At 45.1% G+C, this 24,126-nt stretch overlaps 2 protein-coding genes across 2 annotated transcripts in view; one reads left to right on the top strand and one right to left on the bottom strand.

Annotated features, from left to right (window-relative positions):
* LOC125704113 (AT-rich interactive domain-containing protein 3A-like) overlaps window positions 1–12,416 on the top strand; it is a 19,742-nt gene extending 7,326 nt beyond the window's left edge. The window contains exons 2-6 of the mRNA XM_048969442.1: window positions 5,887–6,070; window positions 6,542–6,807; window positions 8,431–8,715; window positions 9,042–9,131; window positions 9,215–12,416. Coding sequence (XP_048825399.1) covers window positions 5,887–6,070; window positions 6,542–6,807; window positions 8,431–8,715; window positions 9,042–9,131; window positions 9,215–9,363 — 974 coding nt within the window. The 3' untranslated portion in view covers window positions 9,364–12,416. The remainder of the gene's footprint in view (window positions 1–5,886; window positions 6,071–6,541; window positions 6,808–8,430; window positions 8,716–9,041; window positions 9,132–9,214) is intronic.
* A 409-nt stretch (window positions 12,417–12,825) lies between these two features.
* On the bottom strand, window positions 12,826–23,600 carry LOC125751884 (semaphorin-7A-like). The gene is made up of 13 exons (XM_049031282.1): window positions 23,185–23,600; window positions 21,598–21,743; window positions 21,283–21,381; window positions 21,111–21,201; window positions 20,428–20,541; window positions 19,805–19,947; window positions 18,401–18,579; window positions 17,601–17,709; window positions 16,849–17,041; window positions 15,915–16,030; window positions 15,510–15,661; window positions 14,837–14,883; window positions 12,826–13,464 (listed from the first exon to the last, which is right to left on the bottom strand). The coding sequence occupies exons 1-13, from the start codon at window positions 23,297–23,299 to the stop codon at window positions 13,121–13,123; spliced, it is 1,848 nt and encodes a 615-aa protein (XP_048887239.1). The 5' UTR covers window positions 23,300–23,600; the 3' UTR covers window positions 12,826–13,120.
* Between the last annotated feature and the right edge of the window lie 526 nt (window positions 23,601–24,126).

Genomic DNA, 24,126 nt, shown 5'->3' with positions numbered 1-24,126 from the left:
CCCCCCCCTACTGAGTTAAAAACAGTACTGCTCACGTCTGTGTGTCGTTTGCTGCATGTATGAGTCTTTTTGTTTTATTCATTCAAGTTCGGTTTATCGTTGTTTGACGCACTTCACACAAGTACCAGTAAGCTCTTCACAGAATGGCGTCCAAAGCTGCCAGTGGGATATAGAGTAGGCAGACGCAGGCCAAGAGTGTGTAGCACGTGAATTCAGATGTAAACATGCATAATCGGGAGAGAGAGAGGGTAGATAAATGTCTTCTGAGAGGTCTTTCCGGTCTTACAGCCCCGCTGGAGCAGGTTCTTCTGCTGTTGTGCTAGCAGATGGTGGTCTTGTGGAGCTCCAGTATGAGGCATCGGTAGGAGGACTCGCTGAGCCCTCAGATCCAGGAGAGAAGCTGCAGGCGAGACCGAATGCCGCCTCTCAGCATTAGGGTCTCACTTTTTAAAAAGTTAAAAGCTGGAAACTGGGAGCAGAAGTGATGTGGCTTTTTAGCACAGCCCCCCCCATATTCACTCTGCTGCCTTATCTTCAATCTGAAGAGTAGATTGGGGTGGGGTGATCGTTTAAGGCCCTCCCCAGCCCCTGGGCAGGGTGTAGTCTTGGGTTGTTAAGTGTCTGGATTTTTGTATGCCCTCCCTCATGCCCTGTCTCTCCTGTCAACCAGTTCCATCAGCTCATGTTTCCTGTACCTACCCCCCCCCCCCTAGACTAATCAACATCTGACAGTCATGATGCGCTCATTCTGCCCCCCCCCCCCCCCCCCCCCCCACATTTTTTTTTCTGTTGCAGTAGTATTTATATTCAGAATGCACAATGCATTTATAGATAAACTGGAAGGTTGTCCAACTGGTTTTTATCACTGGTTTGGACCTTGGCAGGAGCTTAGGCACCACTGGGTCATGTGACAGTGAGGAGGTCAGAGTGCATCTTCCGACAAGTTCCTCTCCTCGGTAGTTCGGGGGTCTGTCCCCCAGCCAGCGGCTCCTCCAAACTATCACGGGATCTTCATCTTGCCAGTCAGTTGGCAGTGTGTCCCCTGCATCAGCCCAGTCTGTTCCCTGGTCCGCCGCCATCCTATCCTTCCTCCTCTTTCTTACTTTCCAGTGCCCCACCCCCCCCCCCCCCCCCCAGGACAATGGACAGGAAAGGGTTCCATCAACACCACAGGAAGGGCGGTGCTCTGCGTCTTGGCCTTGTTTATGGAATACCAGGGAAATGAGCTTTGGGATACCGGGGTCTGACCATTGACTCATGTGGAATCTTCTTGGTGGGGGAATAAGCAGACAGTCGCGGCAAAGCGGTCAATCAGCATCAACCTGTGATTGGCGTTTTTGTTTTGTTTTCAGATATTAATTCAAACAGTTAAACCAGATGGACAGAGGTAGCCCACAGGTTCCTTTATCCGATGCTTACTGTGGGACAGGACTTGCACATGTGCACGCTGTAGCAATGTAAGGTTACCCTCGCCTGGGTGGGGGGCTGTATCGACTGGCCCTCCACTTCTTACTGCCTTCTCGCACATTTTTCGCACATTTTCAGTGTTTCAAACCTGTTCTTTTAAAATGACTCAGATGGCGACTGTGTTTGTGTAGCAGAAGCTCTCAGATGTTTTGGACGTCTTTGTTTTTAATCTAATCTTTGGATGTTCGGCACAGCAAGACAGCTGCACTAGCAAGGACGTTACGAGACAACGGACGCGCCGACAACGCTGCAGTTGCGGGTGCATCTGTGCGACAGGTGTCCCTCACCACACACTGCTGCCTTACTGTGTGCTTATTCTCAGAAAGTGTGGGGGGGGGGGGGGGCATGGCAGTGGGGGTCGATATATCCAATGCTGTGTTTCGGCCGGTGATGTTGGTGGATAGAAAGCCAACCCTTGGGCCGTTCTGGAATTTTGTGTGGAGTTGAAGTTTCATTCCGGAACAATAGACTGGGGAAAACAATCTAAGACCTTCCTAAGTGTCACCTATCCTGTTTGTCGTCGCCTCTGACACCCAGTTGTATGTTCAAGCTGCTTAGTGGCGCCTCATCTTTCAGTGGGAGCGGGGAAGCGTGAGAGCTGGGCAACCTAACCTCTCGGACGCTGTTTCACACAGTGCAGTGCCAACCTTTGACCCCGTGTGGCGTTAATCGCTCTCCTCATTACAGGCCCCATCCATCGGGTGGGGGAAGGACTACAGAAGAAGGTCGTAGCCAATTAGGAACGAGGAGTCGTCGTCACATGCTGCTGCCCGAATGACGGACACTCCAGATGACCAATCCTGCGCTCAGACTGAGTCCATGGACTCACTGAAAACCAATAGCAATTCTACATTGTGCTGCAGCCGTGGTCATTGACGATGAATTGCTGTCCTGCAATTAGTCACCAGACAGGGATAATGGGAGAGGTCAGGAAGGCTGTGTGTGCTGTAATGGGCAGAGAGGCCACTGAGTTTGGGAGGCATTTGGACAACATGGCAGCCGAAAGGATGATGTATGAATTAGGGCTAGGTGGCGTATCAAATTTTCACATTATCAATGTACTTTCATAATGAGATATAGGATGATACAATACCCTTTACATTGATGTACTTTTATTGTGCACAAAAAACTGGGCTCTAGTAAAGATTATAATAAACACTAAGAGTTTTCCTTCCCGGTTGTGAATAATGCCAGGGCCTTGCGGGGGACGTTGCACAGACAGCTCACCAGTTAAAAATATTGGAAGATACGATATTTGCTTCACTTTGTAGACTAATAACTTAAAATGAGGGTTTTCACAGTTGCACTTTCTGTGGTTGTCCGGCTTCAGTTTTTAGAAACGTTTCCATTTTAAGAAAAATCCCATGAACTCTCTTGGTCCATATCGCCCAGGCCGAATCCAGTTTGCTGGAGACCAGCAGCTGCAGTGATGGACCTGGATGTGAAGCTAAGTGCAGACTGGTGCTTTCAGACTGAGCCATGCCAGTGTCCTCTGGGTGCTCCCTGTTATTCCCTTAATAGTACACACTGGGGGCACCGTAGATGCCTGGGTTCCTCAACAGATTCAGGGGGGCCCAGCACCCTCTACAGAGGCCCTTGAATATGTAAAATTAAATAACTGGGTAGTCCAGAATTTCTAGTTACCCTTCCGAGTAAAAGACTCCGTGTTGCCGTGGTAATTTCCTGGTATTTGCTGGGTTGCAGTTTGTCAGGTGTCTTCGACATAAAGCTTCTCCGAATGACTGTGGGCAGTTCAGGATGGTAACCTGTTCAGCGCAGGAAGGAGGTACAGCATTATTCTAAGAAGAATGCTGTCATTGTTATCCAAAAGTAAAATGGACTGAATCAGTGAAAATGTAACAAAAAAAAAGCCAAATTAGTGGCCTCTTCCCTTTAAAATGCTGTTTTTAAAAAAAACTAGGGAAAGGATTTTATTCATTTTCTGATGGTGAAAAGGCCGCTGGTGACCACTGGGAGTGCAGTGAGTGGCTGTTACAGGAGAGGGAGAAACCGCACACCTGACACTAAAACAGATTGTCAGCTGCAGCTCACAAAAAGGAAAAAACAATAAAAAAAATGACCAGATCGCTTTCTGCTTAACCACGGATGGAAATGAATAAAAATTTAAAACGAGGAACAAAAACCTGGAAGATTTCAAATAAATATTAATGCAGAGGGTTTCTATTAATGGTTTTATGGTCCTTGGCAGTTCATAGGTAAATTGTGTCTAGGTGATAATTAACCCCCACACCGATACGAGTCAAAAGCCTTCTGACTTGTAGACCCCTCTCCGATGGGACGTTGCTGTATTTTCACGTTTGCGTCGTCGTCACGCTCTCAGAGGTCTAGGTTTGCTCCCCCCCCCCCCCCCCCCCAAAAAAAAAAAAAAAACGGGGCTTTCTGTCCTTTGTGCATCTGATTTGACCCCCCTTTGTCTCCTGGGGACTAGTGATCCTTTATGAGTGCGCCCCCCCCCCCCCCCCCCACTGACTCATAGCTTCCTGCTGACCTGCACTTTAATTCATACATCAATAACCACGGGCTGACCTCTCACCCCCCCGGAGCCTCTGTAATTGTTTGATGTTGGGTTGATGTGTACCTACACGTTAAGTAAGCTCCCCACACCCCCTTTCCCCCCCCCCCCACCAAGGGGCTGAGCCTTGCTGCCGCCAGTGTACTCGGCGTGTCAGCAAAACGCATCCATGGCTTGATCTCATGGTCTCCATCGGACCGGCTGCCATATCTTTGGCCACGTGGTTGTGGGGGGGTGGGCGGGAGGGCTGATGGTCCTGTAGGATGCATCAGTGTGGGGGGGGGGGATAAGGCTGGGGACAGTGGTGTATTCCACCCCCACCTAATTAATGATTTAAAATGATGGCATGGTGATGCCGTGCGATTCTGGAAGCTGCTCCCATATATCGATCCGTCGACTCGGAGCCTCGGTCCGCACTGGCTGATGGTTAACTGGCGGCTCTAGTCACACCTCATTTCGTGAGGGCTGGCTTTGCGCTCTGATTGACCTCTCCTGCTCCAACACAGACGTTTGAAATAATCTTCAGGCAGGTTGATGTTTTATCGGTTATGGCTCAGCTTGATACCTGGGGCTGATTTTTAGCTCATGGGTCCCATTGGAGGAGACCCTGCAAACCACAATAGTGGAGAAGCCAATAAAAGAATCATCTTATTAGCTTCTTGTTTTGTTGGAAGACAATGTGCAGCTCTTACTCCATAACACCTACACTTGTGCCTCGGCATTCATTGGAAGCTCAGTCTAACTACACTTAAGCCTAGTTGACTCCTCGACAGCAAGTATGTTTGTGCTATTTGCCTCACGCGTATGCAGCTTCGGACAAGAGTCGTCAATGAAGAAGCTCCATTTTCACAGGACAGATTTCCTCTAAGTCTAGACCTGGGGTGTCAAACTCCAGTCCTGCACATTTTTGGGTTTCCCCTCATTTAACACACCTCGAATTCTTGCAACTCCTTGTGCTAATTTACCATACAGCTCTTGAGCTGAATCATTTGTGGTGGAACAGGGAAAGACTAAGATACACAGGGTTGTTAGTTTAGACCCGGGGTGTCAAACTAACAGCAGCTGTCAATTTGCAAGTTTGGCATACTGGCTGGTGCTTAAGCTGCTGGGTATATCACTAGTTAAGTGCCACATGTGGAATCTAGTCATCCCTGCATCTCTGCCACAAGGTGCACATAAGCTACTGGTGGCATTTACTGAGCATAGAGTAGTTGTGATCTGTTTGACCGTGATCATCCTTGTCTGCCTTCCCTAATCAGGATAATATTGTTTTGAGATGCAGTAATTGTCTGTAGGGAGGTGTGGGAAGGAGAACCTTGGCAACCTCATGATAAAGGGTGTAAATCATTTGCTTGATGTGCTTGATGTGCTTTACTGTTCAAAATGAAACAACATGATGATGTCAAATGTTCCTTGAAATGACTTGATTGAACATGATCCAATCAAATGGAAACTGGGGGACCTTTTTTTTTTTTTTCCCTTGAATGTCATACTGCACAAAGTCACAGGAATGTCAATTCTGTCTATAGATAAGTGCTTCCCCCTATGTTTAAATATTCATGATATGCGTTTGATACTCATCAATACTCCCAGTACTGATACAGGAGGATGGTTACGGATTTATTGATGTGTCAATATGAATCGATGAATTGCAGAATGTTCACGGCCCTTGTTTGTAGCCCTCTGCTGTGTGAAATCTACCATGAAATTGCAGTTTTCCCCCTACCAGTGGTGTGTGTTGGGGGTGGGAGTGTGGAGGTGTGACTAAACCTTTTCTTCTGCGTATCGTAAATGCCGTGCACTGAACATAAAGCACCTTCTTTCTCTCAACGTAATTTTGTGTGCTTTCATGCCCCCACCCCCTCCCCATAAAATAAAATTCCCAGGAACCCCCGTGAACCGCATTCCCATCATGGCCAAGCAAGTGCTGGACCTCTACATGCTCTACAAGCTTGTGACTGAAAAGGGCGGCCTGGTGGAAGTCATCAACAAGAAGATGTGGAGGGAGATCACCAAGGGCCTGAACCTGCCCACGTCCATCACCAGTGCGGCCTTCACGCTACGCACGCAGTAAGCCCCCCCCCCCCCCCCCCCCCACGCCACTTACGGGAACTTTGCGTTGCTTTTGCTTGCTTATCAGTGTGATTGTTCATAGTGCTTTTGAAACTTACATGGACTGCATAAGGCTTGTGGTCTATGGCAGTGTTTCTCAAACCAGTCCTCAAGGACCCCCCCCCCCCCCCCCCCCCACATTCCCTGGGAGTTTGGAGGGAGCAAAAACATGGATCATCTGGCGGTGCCCAAGGACTGATTTGAGGAACACTGATCTACAGCTTTGCCTTCCAGGCTTGGAGAATCGTCATAAGCAGGCTACTGGAATTTCGTTCATTAATTATCAACGTGGTCCCCCCCCCCCCCCCCCCCACTCTGGGTGGAAAATCTGTTCGGTATTATAATTTTGGTGCCTGGTAAATGAGTTGAGATGTTTCACGCTTTGCCGAATTCATGCATGGGGCGTGCCCCCCTCCATGCCCCATTCAGGTACATGAAGTACCTGTATCCCTATGAATGTGAGAAGAAGGGTCTCAGCTCGCCGGGGGAGCTGCAAGCCGCCATCGACAGTAACCGGCGGGAGGGCCGAAGGCCCAGCTACAGTGCCAGCCTCTACCGCTTCCCGGCCTCCCCGGGCTCTGCGCCCCACATCCTTCCCTCTCCCAAGATGCACTTGGCGTCGCTGGGGGGCGGGGCCCCTGTGGGACACAATGGGCTGCAGGCGTCACCCGGGCTGTCACTGAAGAAAAGCACAGGTACGAGCCCAATCTGTCCAGTAGAAGCTCGGGTAAAAAGGCTTTGAAAACCAAGGGCCTCAACTGTTATTCAGCTGGTTGTTGAAGGTGATAAATGTCTCTGTACAAAAGACATAAGCTATATTTTACTGTTTAGGTTAACCATTATACATTGATATGAATTCAATTCCCACTTAAATCTGTCTGTATACAATATTTTGGCCTTTTGGTAACTACTGGTTTATTCCCGATCAATTCTCTGTGTAATAGGCCCCCCTGGTGGTGTAAATTGGAACTACATGAGAACTCCAAATAATTAAACACGTTTTCAGAGAGCTATTACTGAAGGAGTTATTTCTGTTCTGTTCTGTTCTGTTCTGCTCTGCTCATAAGAATTTCAAGGCCATGGTGGGGTTCTGGAATTGTAGGTTGTCATGCCGATTTGTGTCGATTGTAGCAGTGTATTGAGGGTTGACACACAGTGCCAAGATGCACTACAAGTCAGCCCCCCTGCCCTCAGCTTCCTGTAAACAGCAGTCATCTTCTGAGCGTGATGCAACACAAATCAAGAAGAGTGTCATTTGTAAACATATAGAAATTATAAAAAAAAAAAAAAAAAAAACTGGTATTTTCAGAATGATAAATACCTCACTGGGGACCCACAGGGGCTTTTCAGAATTTTACCGTTGGGTACCGAGGAACTTCTCACGTGAAAGCTGTTATGATGATTAATTTTCTTGTTTCTTCTTCTTGCATGTCTTAAATAGTGAATATTTTTAAAATTCCACATATAGATGACAGAAAGTCGAGCGCAACTGATGCAGCCAGATTGTTGTACACGCTGTGCTCACACTTAAGCCTTGGGATGCTTGCTTAATTTTGTGAAAAATGTTGCAAATCTACTGGTTTCATAACAAAAGCCCACTGGCAAGCAATATTTACCATATCTGCACGTATTTTATGCACAAGTGTTGTCATTTTTTTTTTTTTGACCGACTTTTGTTGTTGCCTACTACATACTATAATTTGCGTTTCAGTGTTTTCTTGAATTGAATGTTTACTGGTTGTTTCCAGTATGGAATATTTTTGTAAACAGAGGAATAAAGTAATGATTTTTGTTATGAAACCAATAAATTTGCAATATTTTACTTTATTGAGCAAGTGTCCCGAGACGTGGATAACTGAGTGTGTGGTTGGTGGGTGTGTGTGCAGGCAGCCATGTACTGGAAACCCACTGTATCCTGCCTTTTGTTGGCTTGCGTCCCTCCCTCAGTAGGCGTCATCATGCGTAACTGATTCATTTGTCTATACGATTGTGATTTCGCTGAAACAAAACAGAATGCTAACGTTTTCCTATTTCTCTTACACATATCATTTCCTTACTAACGCAACAGTGAATCTCATTCATGGTCAGGGATCGTCAGCCTGTTTGTCCAAACTTCTCAGCCCACAAAGCCACAATGAATCATGACCCGCATTTTGGGGGCTGATAATCAGGTGGCTGCAATTATGGTTAAAATTAGATGTTTTCCCACATTCGTAAAGTGATCTTAAAATGGAAGTCGTCATGTGACCCTCACTTTGTTAATCCCTGACCTACAGTAACTGCATGAGGCTCACTCTCTCACTTCCCTTTCCCTTCAGAAGAGAGCGCCTCCCCGACGGCAGGTTCCAGCCGGGCAGCACTGGGTGTGCAGCAGCAGCAGCCCCCAGTGGGCCTGAGCCTGGGCCTGGGGCTGGGACTTGGCCTGGCGCGAGCCGCGACGCTGGAGCAGCTGCGGGAGAAGCTGGAGACGGGCGATGGGCCGGAGCGTAAGGTGGCGCGGCTGGCGGAGGAGCAGCAGCGGCTCATGCAACACGCGCTGCAGCACAACCTGCTCGCCATAGCAGCTCACGCACCCATTGGAGGTCGACCCACTTCTTCTCGTGGTTAGTGCCCTCCACCCCCCATTTCCCATTTGTTTGTCTAGTGTATGCATAGATAAACAACTTTCATTTTGATGTGTGACCCTGATAATCTTCCAAATTAGTGTCAACATCCAACAAAATTACTTCTGCTCCACTACTTCCTACTTGCACAACACATACGCACTATATTAACCCCTGGGGGTAGCTTCCCGTTAAAATGACCGATTCCACACGCCTGCTTGCTCGGTCCCTTGGATTATCTCTCTCAGTATTTTGCCGTCTCTGTTAGGTGTGTTCTCCCATGTTCTTGCGCTTCTAATACCCTCCTGCCCCGGGGTCTGTTTCAGAAGACAAGCAAGACCTGGCATTAAGCATCTCCACCAATGGCAACGCCAGCATCAGTGTGTCTGTGGAGGTCAACGGCACGGTCTACTCAGGTGCGGGCACCTCTGAATGGCTCACTGAGTTCTAGCTGTCAAAAAGCACATGCTGTTTACTCACTACCCATCTTCCTCTATAGGAATGCTGTTCGCTCAGAAGTCTGGAGCAGCGCCCCCTGCTGCTTTGAGTGGAGGAGGCTTTGCGTTCCCTTCCTCTGCCCACAGCCCTAGCCTGTCTTCTTCCAAGGGCCCCAGTCCTGCGGAGCCCTCTACCAGTGGCTCTCCCTAACTGTTTGGCCACTCCCCCTTCCCATGACCCCTCCCCCCACTTGGCTCAACAGGGACACACTCTGCCCGTTCTTCAGTGGCTCTGATGGGGATACCAGGGATTAACTGTAGCACAACAAATACCTCATCGCTCCTGTCGACCTCGACTGTACACAGACACCGACACAGTGACACACGAACACGATGGATAAAACGCAGCACAATCATACAGTACAGTCAGAAATCACCGACAGGTGTCCACGGTTGAACTTGAAGATGTTTATTTCAGATTTTACTGTTCATTGCCACTTGCCTTTTATGATTTGTAATTTTGCTACTTTCTTTTGCATACCTCAGATCAAGAAGTCTGCTTTGGTTGAATTATACAGGTATCTGTAGTGTACTGTAGCAGAAGTAAGTTTATTTTATATACATGATTTAATTTTGTTGATCAGGTTTTTTTTTTCTTTTAGGTTTGCATAACTGAAGCCTTGTATGAACGTTTCTATGCATGGTTAGAGCCCCGGTTTGCTGTGGTTCTTCTTAGGCAGGACTGAGTGGCTGAGAGAAGCTGGCTGCCCTGAAGGACCTTTGGAGATGTTTCAGTTCTCCTGTAGTCCTCCTTCCAAAGAACCTCTGTGAATCAGCCTGCTCTGTGCACGGTGGCTCACAATTGGGAGGGATTCTTGTTTTACTTCGTTCACTTTTTAAAATAACATGGAGATGATGTTTACTGGTCCTTAGTCCCTGCTGGTAGCAACTTCTGATTGGAGCAATGTGAATACTATGGGTTTGGATGGGAGTTTGGGTGAGCTAAAGCTTCTGCATCTGATTGGTGGTTTTCTGGCACCATTCTCCACCTTCATAATGTCCCTACAGCATTAGCTCCCATTCTGTAGGTGCATTGGGACCAGTGGTGGTCTACTCTACAGACCACTCCTAGAACCCTGAAAGTAGAAGGGGCGTGTTTTACTAAGACATCAGGACAACGTATGTAATGTTTTATTATATTTTTTTTTTTTGTGAAATGCATTTTAGTTTTCAAGCCTCACATTTGTCTTTCCATATTGGAAAGTGTCTTTCTCAGGAATGGCAGACTTCCCACGTTGCTTGATCGGAGAATGGATCCGTAACCAAAGACGCTCTCAGTTCCTCAGGATGTCTTAAAGGTCACATGGTTTGGAGAATGCTAGTTAGCTTGGCTTATTGTCACGGCTCAAGTCTGTTGTGCTGACCTACGAAGAGGTTCCACGCTAACTGATCTGACTTGTCGTATGCATACCAGGCAACAATGTCTTGAAGATAATATTTTGTTCTCACTGAAAATATTTACCAGGTGTACATGAGGCGTCCTCCATCTGATAGCCTCATTTAATCTGACCCCGATCGCTGTATACCAAAGAGCTGGTGAACTGAGCTCCATGTTGTCCACCACCAACCGCAGGCTGCTCTCCTTATTTGCGGTGGAAACGACGGGGGTCACGTTGGATTTCCCTGACCGCCGTTGCATGGCTCCAGGGGCCTCGTTTTGGCATCCTTGACCGACCGATGAACCCATTAAAAAATATGATGATAATTAATGTTCACTCTCCATGGCTGTCAGGTCCAGGTCAGATTCGATCCCCCTTTTGAAGGCTGTGGGGACTGCCCCGTGTCTCTCCGCAATTGCTGGATCTTGGGCCCATAAAGAGGTCCTCATTTCTCCACCTCAGGTCGAACAGCAGACTTTATTATACTCCAGCCTTTTGGGGAAATATACCGAATGAGAGAACCACCATTTGCCAACTAGTACTTATCACTGATATCTCTTTCTTGCATACCTTGTCGTGTGACTGTAATCGGCTCCTTTCACATGGATGTTTTTGGCTTTTAACGTACCTCATGAGAACTTCCCTCATGGTGGCTTTTTGTGCTGTTGAGTAAGCCGGCATCGTGCCTCCTGAAATCCTGGATTGTTTTTCTTCACATTGGACTATTTGCATGTAGGATTGTAAATGTTCCACTAGAACATTTCAATGCCAGGTTTGAGGTTGTGGGTGGGAGAAATCATGGTGTGGGGTCCGCAAAGAAAATGACAGAAATGTAGCTACTGCCTTAAATTCTCACCCGTGTTTTCTCTCCTAAAAATAGATTTTAAGGTATTTTAATCGATGATTCATCCTTCCTCTTGGAGACATTACGAAAAGCTAATTTCTTTTAACTACTGGGGGTATAAAAAGGAAATCATTGAGGGAAGGTGATATGTCGCCACGTCCCACCCCCGCTCCCAGTTTTAGTGTGACACTCAGCACAACCGTGTCAAATGAGTTATATAAACATGTTTTTTTTTTTTTTGGTTAACTATGTCCAGGGATCAGGCAAGGTGCCCTACTCTTCCTCAGAGCCATGTGAAAGCCTTCCAGCTGCCCAAGCATTGATTTTAAAGGATGTGTTTTGGACAATCGCGTTCCCCATGATGTTAAAACTTGAAGTTTGGGTCTTAGGCCAATGAAACAGGCTCAGTAGCCTTTACAATGCAAGGGTCTGACAACTGATCCATTTTATATCACTTGTGTTGTTACCTTTATGAACGAGTCTCCTCCTTAGGTGTAATGGACTATACCAATCCCAAGGTGTCCCCTCACCTTAAGCACCACAAGTTTCCTCTGTGCACAAGAGGGAACCACCAGAGATGGGTGGGGGGACGTGGGCATTTGCATGCTGCAACACTCAAGCGAGCTCATTTCCTCCCTCATCTCAATCTCTCTCTCATTTTGACATTGTACCCCTGCTTTATCCCCCACACCGAACCGGCCTTGATGTACCTGGAAAATACAGCTGGTCTTAGCTTGTTTTCACAGGTGCTGAACTCCGTTGTCACTCAGTGCTTGACTGGCTGTTCTACACTTCATTCTTAATATTTTGTTAAATGGAAAAATGACCTTTCGCTGGTACAAATTTGAATGATCCATTTTATAAAAACCAACCAGAGGTATTTCTGTGTATTATTATTATTATTATTATGAATTATTATTATTATTAGGGGGTATCAGCAATTGTTTTCAGGGAAAACAATAAAAATTTATGTAAGAAGGACATTTTTGCTATTTGTATTGAAGGTGACGCTTTTCCCAATCTTGACTTGTATTAATGCAGGTGACCTCAGCCTATGATGTATGTCTTATCGTACTAACACAGTGAAAATTACAGAAATGGCACAAAAGACTGCAGCGGGTATCCTGAGGTGTCAGTCTGTGGTCAACAATTTATATTCGGCACAGTTTTTTTCTCCCTAGATACTGTAGATACGAGGCCGCCATCTTTGATGCCGCCTTCTATTAAATAACTTGACCTTATCAGAAACAGAAATGCATAAATAGTTTCTAGTATGCTACACTTAAAATGAGGAATTGAAAGTCTATTCTCAAGACGTGATTGTGATCTGGCTTCAGTGGAAGGGGGAGGGTAGCTGATGAAGTGGGAATTGTAATCAGTGCAAGAGATCTTATGTCAAATATATTTTATTCCATTTTAAACCTAAAATTAGCCATATCAAAAGTGTATATATTAGCTATATCAAAATCCTACAGATAAGAGAATAAAACTTACATGACAATGCATATACAGACTTGCCTTGCATTGAAAATCTGACTCCAGCCACCTGATCAAAGTCTGGAATGGAAGTATGCCTGTGTTTATGTATGAAGTTTTTAAGTTCAGTGCACTGTTTGCGAAAAGAGTGGAAAGAAAATTTGACATACTTTTGGGCAAAGTGATAAGTGGGTTAAGGGAAGCGAGAACTACAGGAAGAAGGTGAAACAGGACAGGAGGCACACTGCTCCAGCCAGAGGGGGGGCCAGCCCGGCCGCCTTGCCCGCAGTCCGCAGCTGAGCCAGGGACACCGTTTTCTCGTAGCCCCCTTCAGAGGCTTTACACTCGTACTTGCCGTCGTGTTCTGGGCCCATTGTCTTTATCAGCAGCAAACAGTCTTTTTCCGTGTGCACGCAGCCCTGGGGATGGTCGTTATAGTACCAGTTGTACTTGGCGTGGCCTGATCGCATGGGGCAATTCAGGAAGTGAGCGGCCTTGAGTGGCACCTCCGTCACGAGCGGCGAAGCGTGGAGCGCTGAAGATTGAGCAAGGCCTGTAGGAAGGACACGTAGGGCTGAACTTCGGCTTTTAGCCGTTTACCTCCTGACTATTTATCCATCTACTTTCAGTGCCCATTATGTGGGAAAATGAGGACATAGCACATAAAGCAGGAACATCTCAAAAGAACACTTGTACCCTCTACAGGGGGGTAGGTTTGGTTTCAACATTGCTAGAGACTAAATCAGCCCCAACCCCCGCACCCCCTTAAACACTCCCACAATATTAGTAGAGACATGTCCCTACTGTCTATACCCAAATCTACACCCTTGACTCTCATTGAGCGCGTCTCCGCCCTAGGCAAAACTACTCCTGACTGGATGTTGAAATTGTTCATGTATTAATTAGTTCTCCAGGTTCACCACAGTGTTTGCATTTCACCTGGTCCTTCTCTGGCAGATTATCATCCAATGACAGTCCGTCTAGGTACTTCCCATTCATGCTGAATACCCACAAAGTACTGCAACTGGACTTTTGTCTAGGGCAGTGTTTCCTAATCCGGTCCTCTGAGCTTGGGGGAAGCAAAAATGTGAACCAACTGTGGGTCTCTGAAGACTGGATGGGGAAACACAGATCTATATGTATCTCAGCAGCTCCCTTTTATATTTTTGTGAGAGTAGCTGCTTACATTAGAATTTTGCATAACACCTTTTCAACTCGCCAAAACAAGCAACTGAGTGAACATATCACAAAAAAGTTTAGGGTTTTCTGTAAAGGTTTTAGTTTGCATGTTCAAAATCTAGTTCAAGGAAATGCTAATAATGTTTGATTGCATCACTAACTAAGACTGGCATTCAATATGTCTTAAAATAGATCATTCAAAGACTCCCACTCATTCTACACAAAAAAGGAGACCCAAACCTGTTACCTGAGAGGTTGGAGCCTTTTTGCTGAAATAGCTGGTGAGCAGAGGTGGATAGTTCAGGTCCAGACCAAGGTTTTGTTTCAACCTACCAGTTTAGCATAAAGAGTCACAGAGACGCAACTGGTTGGTTGAATCAAAACCTTGGTCTGGATTTGTACTTTCTGGACCTGAACTTTCCACCTCTGCTGGTGAGGTTATTCCTTGAATCTCTTCAATAAAGCCAGTACAGCAAGGGTGGGGAACTTGATCCATGGTGAGCCGGTGCGGGTTTTTGGGATGGCCTATAAATCAGCCAGTAACAGAGGGTCCCCAGGACCTGTGTTGAGAACCCCTCCTTTATTACTGGCTGATTGACAGGCCATCCCAAAAACCCGCACCGGCTCACCATGGATCAAGTTCCCTACTCCTGCATTACAGGCCGAACTGCTGAAGGTGCAAAAAAAAAAAAAAAACCCCACAAGTTTAGATGATCAGAGTTTGGCATCCCTGTGTTACGCCTTACCTCTACAGCTACGGAAATGTCCATGCTTCACATCCTGAATTGTTCCACTGTCCAAAAGACAAAAGGTGGATCATTTAGAGCTGCACAAAAGAGAGAGAGATGCTTTTCATGCACTCTGCCACCCCCCACCTGAGGGGGCTGGTGGGACGTTTGATGTGGGGGTCATTTTTCCATACCCAACAATTGAAAGCAGGAGGGGCAGGTCCAAGAGCAGAAATCAGTTAGACTGTGTTCTGTTATTCCGATGGGAAACTGGGGGGGGGGGGGGTCTTGTAAAGCACTGATTCTAGCTGCTAGTTAGGCCGGGTCGTCTACCTCTAGAGAACGGACACGTTTGAGCCAAAGCTCAGCCCTTCATGAACGTCATGGGATACAGGTGCACTGGGCACTATCTAGGATGTATCCTGGAAATTGCATGAGGGCATTGACATTGAGCTGGATAGTAATACCAATGGCGGTGCTTGCCGGACCACAAAGCTTAGGATGGCGTTTGGAAACTTAGATATGTACCTTTCAACCAGGTCAGCTGACCCACCTCAGAGGTGCAAAGGTTCTTCTGTTCATGAGTGTAGACCCTTAACCACAAAACTATCAGCACTTAAAATAACTCTCCCTCCCCCCCAAGGAAGAGGGAGGTGAGACTGGGGTGCGAGCACAGCAGCTACAGCAGTACCTGGAGGCAGCGGTGCATGTCATTAATGCGGTATCCCAGCCACAGTAGGGGTCCCGGGCCTGGATACAATCTTCACACTGAGTTCCATAGTTCTTGCAAGCATGCAGGTCCACCTCCAACACCTCTGTGCTGTTACTGACATACAGCTTCTTCTGCAAGGAGTTGGCAGTCAACAGCACCATATTAATGTCATATTAATATTGCAATCACTAGAAAGATTAGCTTTATAAATAAATGGAAATTGCTTTATTTGACTAAAGCCACGTCAAACAAGAGTCATGCTGAAATGGTGCAGAACCTAAACCTGCGCTGGCTGCAGCAGCAGCACACTTCCTGTTGTGTGCAACCTGATGGCACGACAAACACAGAAAGGATGCCTGGTAGACGGCCCCCACTGAAACCCACCGTCTCATTCTGCAGCAACATGTTATGGATGACAGTCTTTTGCTGGAAGAGTTTGAGCTCGGCTATGATGAAGAACCGGCCCATGGCCTCCAGGACCTTGTGGATACGCCCATCCTCTGTGGACAGAAGTACAGACGAAGACTATGGTTTCAGCAAAATGCAGTAGGCTGTCTGCATTGGGGCTTATCCAGTTTCCAACAAGCATCACAATGGGGCAACACCTACACAGTGAAAAATAATTCCTGACCCATCAAACAAAGTGTCAGCAGAACAATGAAATAAAAATGACTAGTCTTTAAACCCTTAGGGATCCATCTCTAAAATATCAATGGTTGTTCAGGTACCAGTGGCAGGAATCTATTTTGGTTGGTACTTTGGTTGTCGCTGCATAAAATTTTCCTTTTATATAACGTACAAAGGGCAATTGGTTGCAGACATGGCTACTTATGGACATCTTTCATTTCCTGTAAACGCATCAGCTGAACTTTCACACCAAGCTGCTTCCCTCAAAGGCGCTCAAGTGAGATAAACAAATACAAATTTTGCTCGTGATATGCATGCATCAGCACCACAAGGCATAATGTTCCGAGAAAACTAACCTCGATGCAGATAACTATGCCACTGGTCAGAAACATGGGTCACTGTGTTAACAGTCATCATAAAAAGCCAGTGCGACTGCATGTTGCGATTACAGGTCAACAGACACAGGAAGAGGAACAACAATGTTCCTACTTCACTTTTATATTATTTTCAACCTGTACAATATCAGTGAAGGCATTCCCTGACTGAAAGTTACATAACAAGTGTCAGCTGAAATGGTTACATTACTTTTTAAAATGCATGTTTGTAACAATGTTGAGCTCTTTATATGAAATGGGTCTTTCTGCAGGAGCTGGTAAGAATAGCTGGTAAAGTATACAGAGGAGAAGCTGACCTAAGGCCAGGAACAGGACACGGTGCTGGGTGCCGTCCACAGCCATCACACTGTCCGCTTCAATGTGCGTATACTGGTGCCTGCTAATGATCAGAGGTCTGTCACCCACGGGTTTCACCCATTCCTCCATCTCCAACCGTTCCATCATCATTTTCAGGACATCTCGTGGAAGCTTTGTGCTGTCAGTAACACACTGGGTGACAGGACAGGAGAGTCATTGACTGACACATATACACCTTTCATAGATATAACCCCCCTGCAGGCCCATCTGGTACTATTAAGTGCTGTTGTTGCTTAATAAGGGAGATTAGGGCTTTAAGGTGACATTATATGTGTTGCGGTGTGCTTACACCATCGCAACACTTAATGTATGAAAACAGCTTAAACTAAAAAACTTTTTCTCCTGGATTTCAGAGAAATATATTTTACGAGTGCCGCTCTATATCCTCAATAAACATGCATATGTAATTTGTAAGTGTAAGAAGGAGCACTGAGACTAAGATGGCAATCATGTGACCATGATTTTTTTTTTTTTGCTTTGCAGGTTGTTTCAGCCATTTTCTGAGTTTCTCCCTCCCACCCCACCCTCCAGGAAAACATTTTGACATATGTGTTTGTTTTCTTGCGTTCAATGCAAACCTGTCCTACCATGTCATAAACCATGCTACCCCGCCTAAACCCCTGTTTTTATTTTTCTTGGTAGGTGAAACCATGTTAAGCCTGAATAAAATAGTCAGCACTGACTTCCATACCATCCCGGGCCTTGGATCTGGAACCTGGCCTGAGAGTCCTTTGAAGGAGGATGTTGCGAAGACACGGTCGATGTCACCCAAGGTATAAATGCACACTGCAGACATGTTCCTACGAGAAGCGAAACATTTCAGTCATTTGTCTGCATTTTAAGCTCCATTTCCTGCAATGTTTTGTATTTACATGTGATATTTGACATTTTTTTTTAACACATATTTTCACACTTGTTGTTATATATTATATAAAAGCTCAGGGCCTCCAGCCTTCGGAACATGCTTGGAATGACACCTTTGTCCTCCATCCAGGTGCCCCCTCTCAGCGGATCTATCTCCAGGTTGCTCCCCTTTTTTCATCACATAGCTCATGTGTGAAGATTTGGACGTGGCCTTTCCGTGAAACCATGACTCATCACCCACCCCCACCCCCACCTAACACCACAATTATGTTAAGCAAATTCTAGTGAAACCCGCAGCTCTGATACTAATCAAGCCAGTAGTATATTGCAGCTCACTTCCTTCAAGGGTTTGGGGCACACATTGCAATTTCCATTTGTTTTCTGTTTGCAACATCTAGGATTTTATCACGTTCTGAAGTAACGCCACATGTACTTTTTTTTTTTGCGTTTGGCCTTCAAGTTGACCAAAAGATGAACTAATCCACACCCTTCCGAACATTGCCTCAAAGAAGATGCTTCCTGTCAGGTGACACGCATTGCAGACTGTGTTTCTGCAGTGTGCTGACCGTTGCCTCAGGCCGCATGACATGCAACACAAGGAGCACAGATGGGTCGGTGAAGCCATACCAGCCATCGTTGAAGAGTGCGTACACTCGGCTCTCATTCCATCGTTCTGCATGCAGGATGGTCACGTCCACCAGTCTGCTGAAGTACAGCTTTCTGTCAGGGACGCCGCATGACAGCCGGGCCCTCAGGTGGGATGTCCAGGACTTCTGCAGGCAATTTTTCGGGCCACCACGATCCATCTAGCACAGGCCACAGGTAAACAAGGTCTGGCTCTGTTTCGGTCAGTGTTTCCCAATCTGGGCCTCGGCGACCCTCAGACAGCTGGGAGGGCCTGAAGACCGGATGGGCAAACACTGATCTAAGAAAACTCAGCATTCATTTGTACCACTAATATGTGGGAACATTACCCATTACGTTACAATATCCTCACTTAATCAACTTACCTGAATATAGCATCATTAGCACAGTGTCTGTAAGGCTCATTAAAACAATGCATCAGTCCAACCATCTTCCAACCATTTATCCTGGACCGGGTCATTAAAACTAGGAAATCATTAGTTCTACCCGGCACAATATTTAAGGAGTGAAGATACACGTGCTGACCTTGCTTAGGAGAGAAAGCTTTATCAGTGAGTGTCACCTTGGGGCCTAGGAAGGGACAATAACCGTTTCTGTGTAAGCGGGACGTTAAGGCCTAAAGCTGGATAATAACCCAAGTCACACCAAACCAATCGGTCCACAGCACACATACACAGCCCAGTCCATCATAAATAAGCAGCCCCTACACGTCCAGAATGTTTACAAGGTTACCATCTGCCTGATAAAGCGGTGTGCTTTTTGTGTCTATCATAGTGCTCACTAAAAAGTTTTAGTAATAAACATGCCTGATCATGACTTTCAATTGTAGCTCATGAGCCTTTGCTCCAAGAAAAAAAAGATCCAAAATCATCCATTTCTTAGAATTAGTAACTGGTTTAACAAATACTACAATACTAGGTATGGTCTGGTCTGGTCTGGTCTGGTATTGTATGGTCTGGTCTGGTCTGGTCTGGTCTGGTATGGTTTGGTCTGGTCTGGTTTGGTTTGGTTTAGTTTGGTTTGGTATGGTATGGTCTGGTATGGTAATGACTAACAACACTAATTTACAACTAATACAGTACACCGTAATTCATAGAACTTACATCACCCAGCATAAGGTGTGTAAGACTGGCATATGCTCACACTCACATCAAACACCCAAGATAAGTTATCTTCCCACCTGGCTCTGTGCTCCTATTCAACATTTCTGCCAAGAAGTCATAAATTAAATCAAATAATAATAAAATAATAAATGAATCCATGTAGACAAGGACTCTTGGTTCTTATTCCCATTTTCTCACCTTCAGTGATGAAGAAACCAGATTTGAAAATGCCATCTTTAGTTCATATAAGGCAGTGGGTGGAGCAGGTGGGGGGGATACTTACTTTGCAAATCTGTGTGACAAGAGGGATCCAGAGCTCAGCCGCCCACGAGGCGTCTCGATTCTTCTCCAACACGAAGGCGTACACTTTGTCCTGCAGCTGATCCTCTCTGGGTCCGCTCCACGCCAGTGCTACGTACCTCAGGTCTAAGGAGGCCCAAAGCGGAAAGGCTTCTCTTAATAACCTACCACCCCATGCTGGACCCTCAGACAGCAGCTACATGTGTACATTTACCATGAAGTTCCATCCATCCTGCAACAATTTATCTTGGACAAGATCACAACAGAACCCTTCCCAGGCAACGTAGGGCACAGGGCTGGGCTACAAAGCAGGTAGTCATCAAACTCTAAACCCACCAAAAAACACCTCCCACACAGATACACCGTGAAGTTCCCTAGTAAAACCAAAAAACTCAATTATGTGACATACAATGAAAAAAATACTTCTGTTTTCTTACGTCACAAAGGCTGTCTTTGGTAGGATTGAAACCAACCCAAATTTACCCAAAGGTTCAGAAGAAACAAAAGTTTGACTGTGACCTTTAAACTAACTGTTATTACTGATGTACTGCCAACTACAGCTAGTCATCATCTGAATGACTGCACACAGAGACCCCCCCTATCTACCATGGGTGTTTTCTTGATTTGACCAGATGCCGCCCATTAGCCCAACATTCCAGCGACGAATTCCAATCCTGCCACCGGACTTCTCATAATTGGCGGTGGTGTACAGTTCGTCCTCTAAAACAGGCAGAGAAAACATGGGTCTCCAAACAGGCTATCACTGTCATTCCCACAAAGTTTTGCTTGTTAGCAATTAAAAAGCGAAAAAGAACAAATATTTACTGTTATAATACTGGATCCCTTCGACATATCTCTGAACTACGTAAAATGAAATAATAAAATAATAACCACTTGCCAGGCAGCTACTACTATGTTTCTTTTAAAATAATTAAAATCAGATCAGTGGCATTGCCTTTGATTCTCATTATTACTGAAGACAAACCATCAAAATATTTACTTTAAGCTATACGTTTTCAGGTCAGTGTTCTTAATGTTGGATTTTCTTTTCAAGGTGTCTTTTCTTTGTGCTGGTCCTTCTTGGTCATTATCAAAGAAGGAAACCTGATATCTGGGTGTTGGCAGTTTGATTCTTACTGCCCCCACCTCCTCCCCCTCAAAAGCAACACCGACTTCTTCCATTTTGGTCCACAGACGACTGTACAGATCATGCCCACGATCGGGACATGCAAAAAAGACATTGTTTTGCTCATGGCCACCCCAAGGAGGCTTTTTAGAAGCCAATTTACCAATAAACAAAGACGGCGCTTGTTCATCCACACCAAATGGGGCGATTCCTTTGGCGGAAACAGGTGCACTGCTGTTCATCACATCCATAGACTGTGTTGAGGGAAACAAAAATGTTCAGACGAACCAAAACTAACAGTAGGACAAATCGGTAAGAGAAAACACCTAGCATACCACGGTGCTGCACAGCGGTTCTCCGTTGGTTCCACATACAAGGAGGGACTGTGCTTTTGGATGTCTGTGCAGTAAGGTGACATTGTATTTCAAAGCGATCTGCAATTAGACGCAATGGAATCAGTGTGGCTAAACATGAGCAAGAAAATGCCATAGTTCCATGTCTTTTTTTCCGGATGCATTTGTTTTTTCTTGAAGATAAGCAAATATATCAGTCTACATGATAAAAAGCATTTGAAATTGTGCGCAGAAGCTGGTGCAAAACTCCAGGAGAGAGTCTGAAGGCAAGTATTACAGCTTTGTAATCTATCCTACCTGAGTGCGCTTATGTGCCTTGAAATCAATAAGGATGAGTTCGCCGTCAACGCCAACATAGACGGTGCTGTTAGATGGCCCCTGAAGAAGCTCTACCCGGCTGTGATGACCCCCCAGAGAGTATTTTCTGAAGAATGGGATCTCATCTGTGAAAGCACAAGAGAAACGGCCCTCAGAGATTTCCTACCCAGCAGCCTGAATCGTTACAGGCATGAAAAAAGACAACTGCGAAGTGGTTTATGCATTTGAAGTTGCGCTAATGAATCATATTATTAGACTTTTGCCCGGCCGTGGCCTCTGAACGCTTCAGCCCTTCAGGTGCAGAGGAAGAGAGTCACTGTGAACAGCTTCATCATTCTTCAAAAACGCTGTGCGCATTTAGCACTGAGAAGCTAATTCACATGTATTTAATGGGATTTCTGGGCATTTCGTTCACTAGCACGAGTTGTTCGTAAGTCCTACGTTCTTAACCTAGGGACTGCCTGTTCATGAGAAGAGGAAATAATGTCTGCTGCTCCCGGTTTACCATGGTCTTTTTTAACTTGTTTTCAGGAGTGATGTGGATGTTCCATGCCGCACAATATGAATCATAACTTAAAAAACGTGTCATGACTTTTAAAAGCAGCTAACCTCAAGAATCCTACATGCAAAGAATTAATCAAAATAGCTATAAGACCACTGTTCACACATCGCCACAACCAATTCCGGTAGCCTATAATCACGTACATTCACATGGAAATCAAGAGTTCTGAGTTCGAATTCTTATTTTAGTTTCTTAGTCAAGTGTTCTTCGGATCTTATTAATGTAACAAGTGCCTTGGTCAGAGATCATCCCTATTAGACTCTCACGCAACTTTCACGCTCACGCAAGAAATCCTACGGCAAACCTATATTATTGTATTATAAACCTAAAATTAGCTGCATCAAAATGCGTATGGGTTGTTTGCAAACCCTTCAAACTATTTACAAGGTAAAATCGTTACATACGTGTGAATGCGTGTGCATGCGAGTATAAACTTATCTCGAATATAAACAGCAAGACGTATTTATTTTCGTGAAAAGACCAGTTTTACTGTGCATCCGATACACACTTGTAATGAAACAAGCGTTATATTGCCACATTCATGTCTGCTGTTTTGAACTATTATTAATATCAACATTAGCGTTACAGCCTAAGTAACAAACCGTTTTCAGATCAGCGACCTATTTTATTTACTTTGTGTTATATATCTGTATTTTAACAAAATACAATGTCGTATGATGTGTTACATGCGTTTTATGGGTTTACTTATAAAAGAGAGCTTTCCTTTCGCTGGCAGGGATACCTATTTCAGCATAACACCTGTTACCGTCATATTTCTATATACATGTATTTACTTACTACTGATGATAAATATATCGTTTCGACCCAACAGGGAAACGTTTTGTCATTAAAACTGGGTGTAAATTATGACAGTTAAACCCTCTAAAGACATTTCGTGTGATGGTATGCCAGACAAGCCTATGTAAGTCTCTCTATCTAAGAACATCTGCCAAGTGCCGTAAATGTGAATATAACGTAGATACGTTTTTTTATACTTCATTTACCTTCTGCGTTCAGCGTAATCCTCGGTTTCTGCGCTAAGTCGAATCCTTTGGCGACCCATGACAAAAACCAGCATAGGTAAAACAAAACAAAAGATGTTTTTTTCTTGATTTCCATTTATTTCTTTAGTCAGCCGTACAATTTAAAGATTGTTAATAAACCAGCCGAGACTGTCCTGTTCCTCGGTTATTCAAGCATAATTATGGCGTCCAACTGAAACGCCTCCACATTATACATTATGACAGAGGTGGTCCTATTCGATACCATCACCACTAACTCCCCCAGTCTGAGGCAAAGTGAAATTGCCAAAGTGAAGTTTGCGCCCTAGGCGTCTGCTATGTCGTGTATAGGAGTAACAGGCGTTAGAAGAAATTCAGTTACCCCTGGTTTCAATCGAGGTGAAATTAGTTTTTAGGTTGGATATTCGATAGACTTAGCGACGGTGTTTCACTGCCGCTAGGCGTCATCAACTCGCACTCCTCATTTAGGGACCGTCATTACTGCAAGAACAATAAAATATTGATTTGCTTGCAATAACTTCCATGCCATATGACCCAGTGACTCCAAAATGGGTGCATATTGTAGAACTACCGTACACACAGTGGACACTGCGACTTTTACTCATTTTAATCGTTGTGTTTTATTTAATATTTTAAATTGCGCAAAATATGTTTTTTTTTCCAGTAGCTTATAGGCTATGGGAGTCTGTGAGCTCAAAATGGGTGCAAATAATACTACTACTTGAGTCTCAATGGATACTGCAGCTTTTGTTAGGTTTTAACCCTTTGCGTATTTTATATGATTTATTTATCTATTTCTTGGAAAAATTGGTTTTCCTTTGCTACTTTAGAAGCTATATGTGAGTCAGTAATCAAAACCGAGTGTAAATTGTAGTACTACCTGAGAATCACAGGACAAAGCAAATTTCATTAGTTTTTAACTAT

The sequence above is a fragment of the Brienomyrus brachyistius genome, chromosome 11, assembly GCF_023856365.1.
Source record: "Brienomyrus brachyistius isolate T26 chromosome 11, BBRACH_0.4, whole genome shotgun sequence".
NCBI lineage: Eukaryota > Metazoa > Chordata > Actinopteri > Osteoglossiformes > Mormyridae > Brienomyrus > Brienomyrus brachyistius.
The sequence above is the reverse complement of the archived record's forward strand: the minus strand, read 5'-3'. Positions and strand labels throughout refer to the sequence as shown.

What these genes read in the sequence shown, in the direction of transcription:
- LOC125751884 (XM_049031282.1), bottom strand. Translation starts at nt 23,299, where the DNA reads ATGGAAATCAAGAAAAAAACATCTTTTGTTTTGTTTTACCTATGCTGG. An exon ending in AGCGCCGTCTTTGTTTATTG is followed by an intron (nt 20,542 to 21,110) that starts GTAAATTGGCTT and finishes TGCCTGTTTTAG; the next exon opens with AGGACGAACTGTACACCACC. An exon ending in ACATTTCCGTAGCTGTAGAG is followed by an intron (nt 13,465 to 14,836) that starts GTAAGGCGTAAC and finishes TCCTTCCTACAG; the next exon opens with GCCTTGCTCAATCTTCAGCG.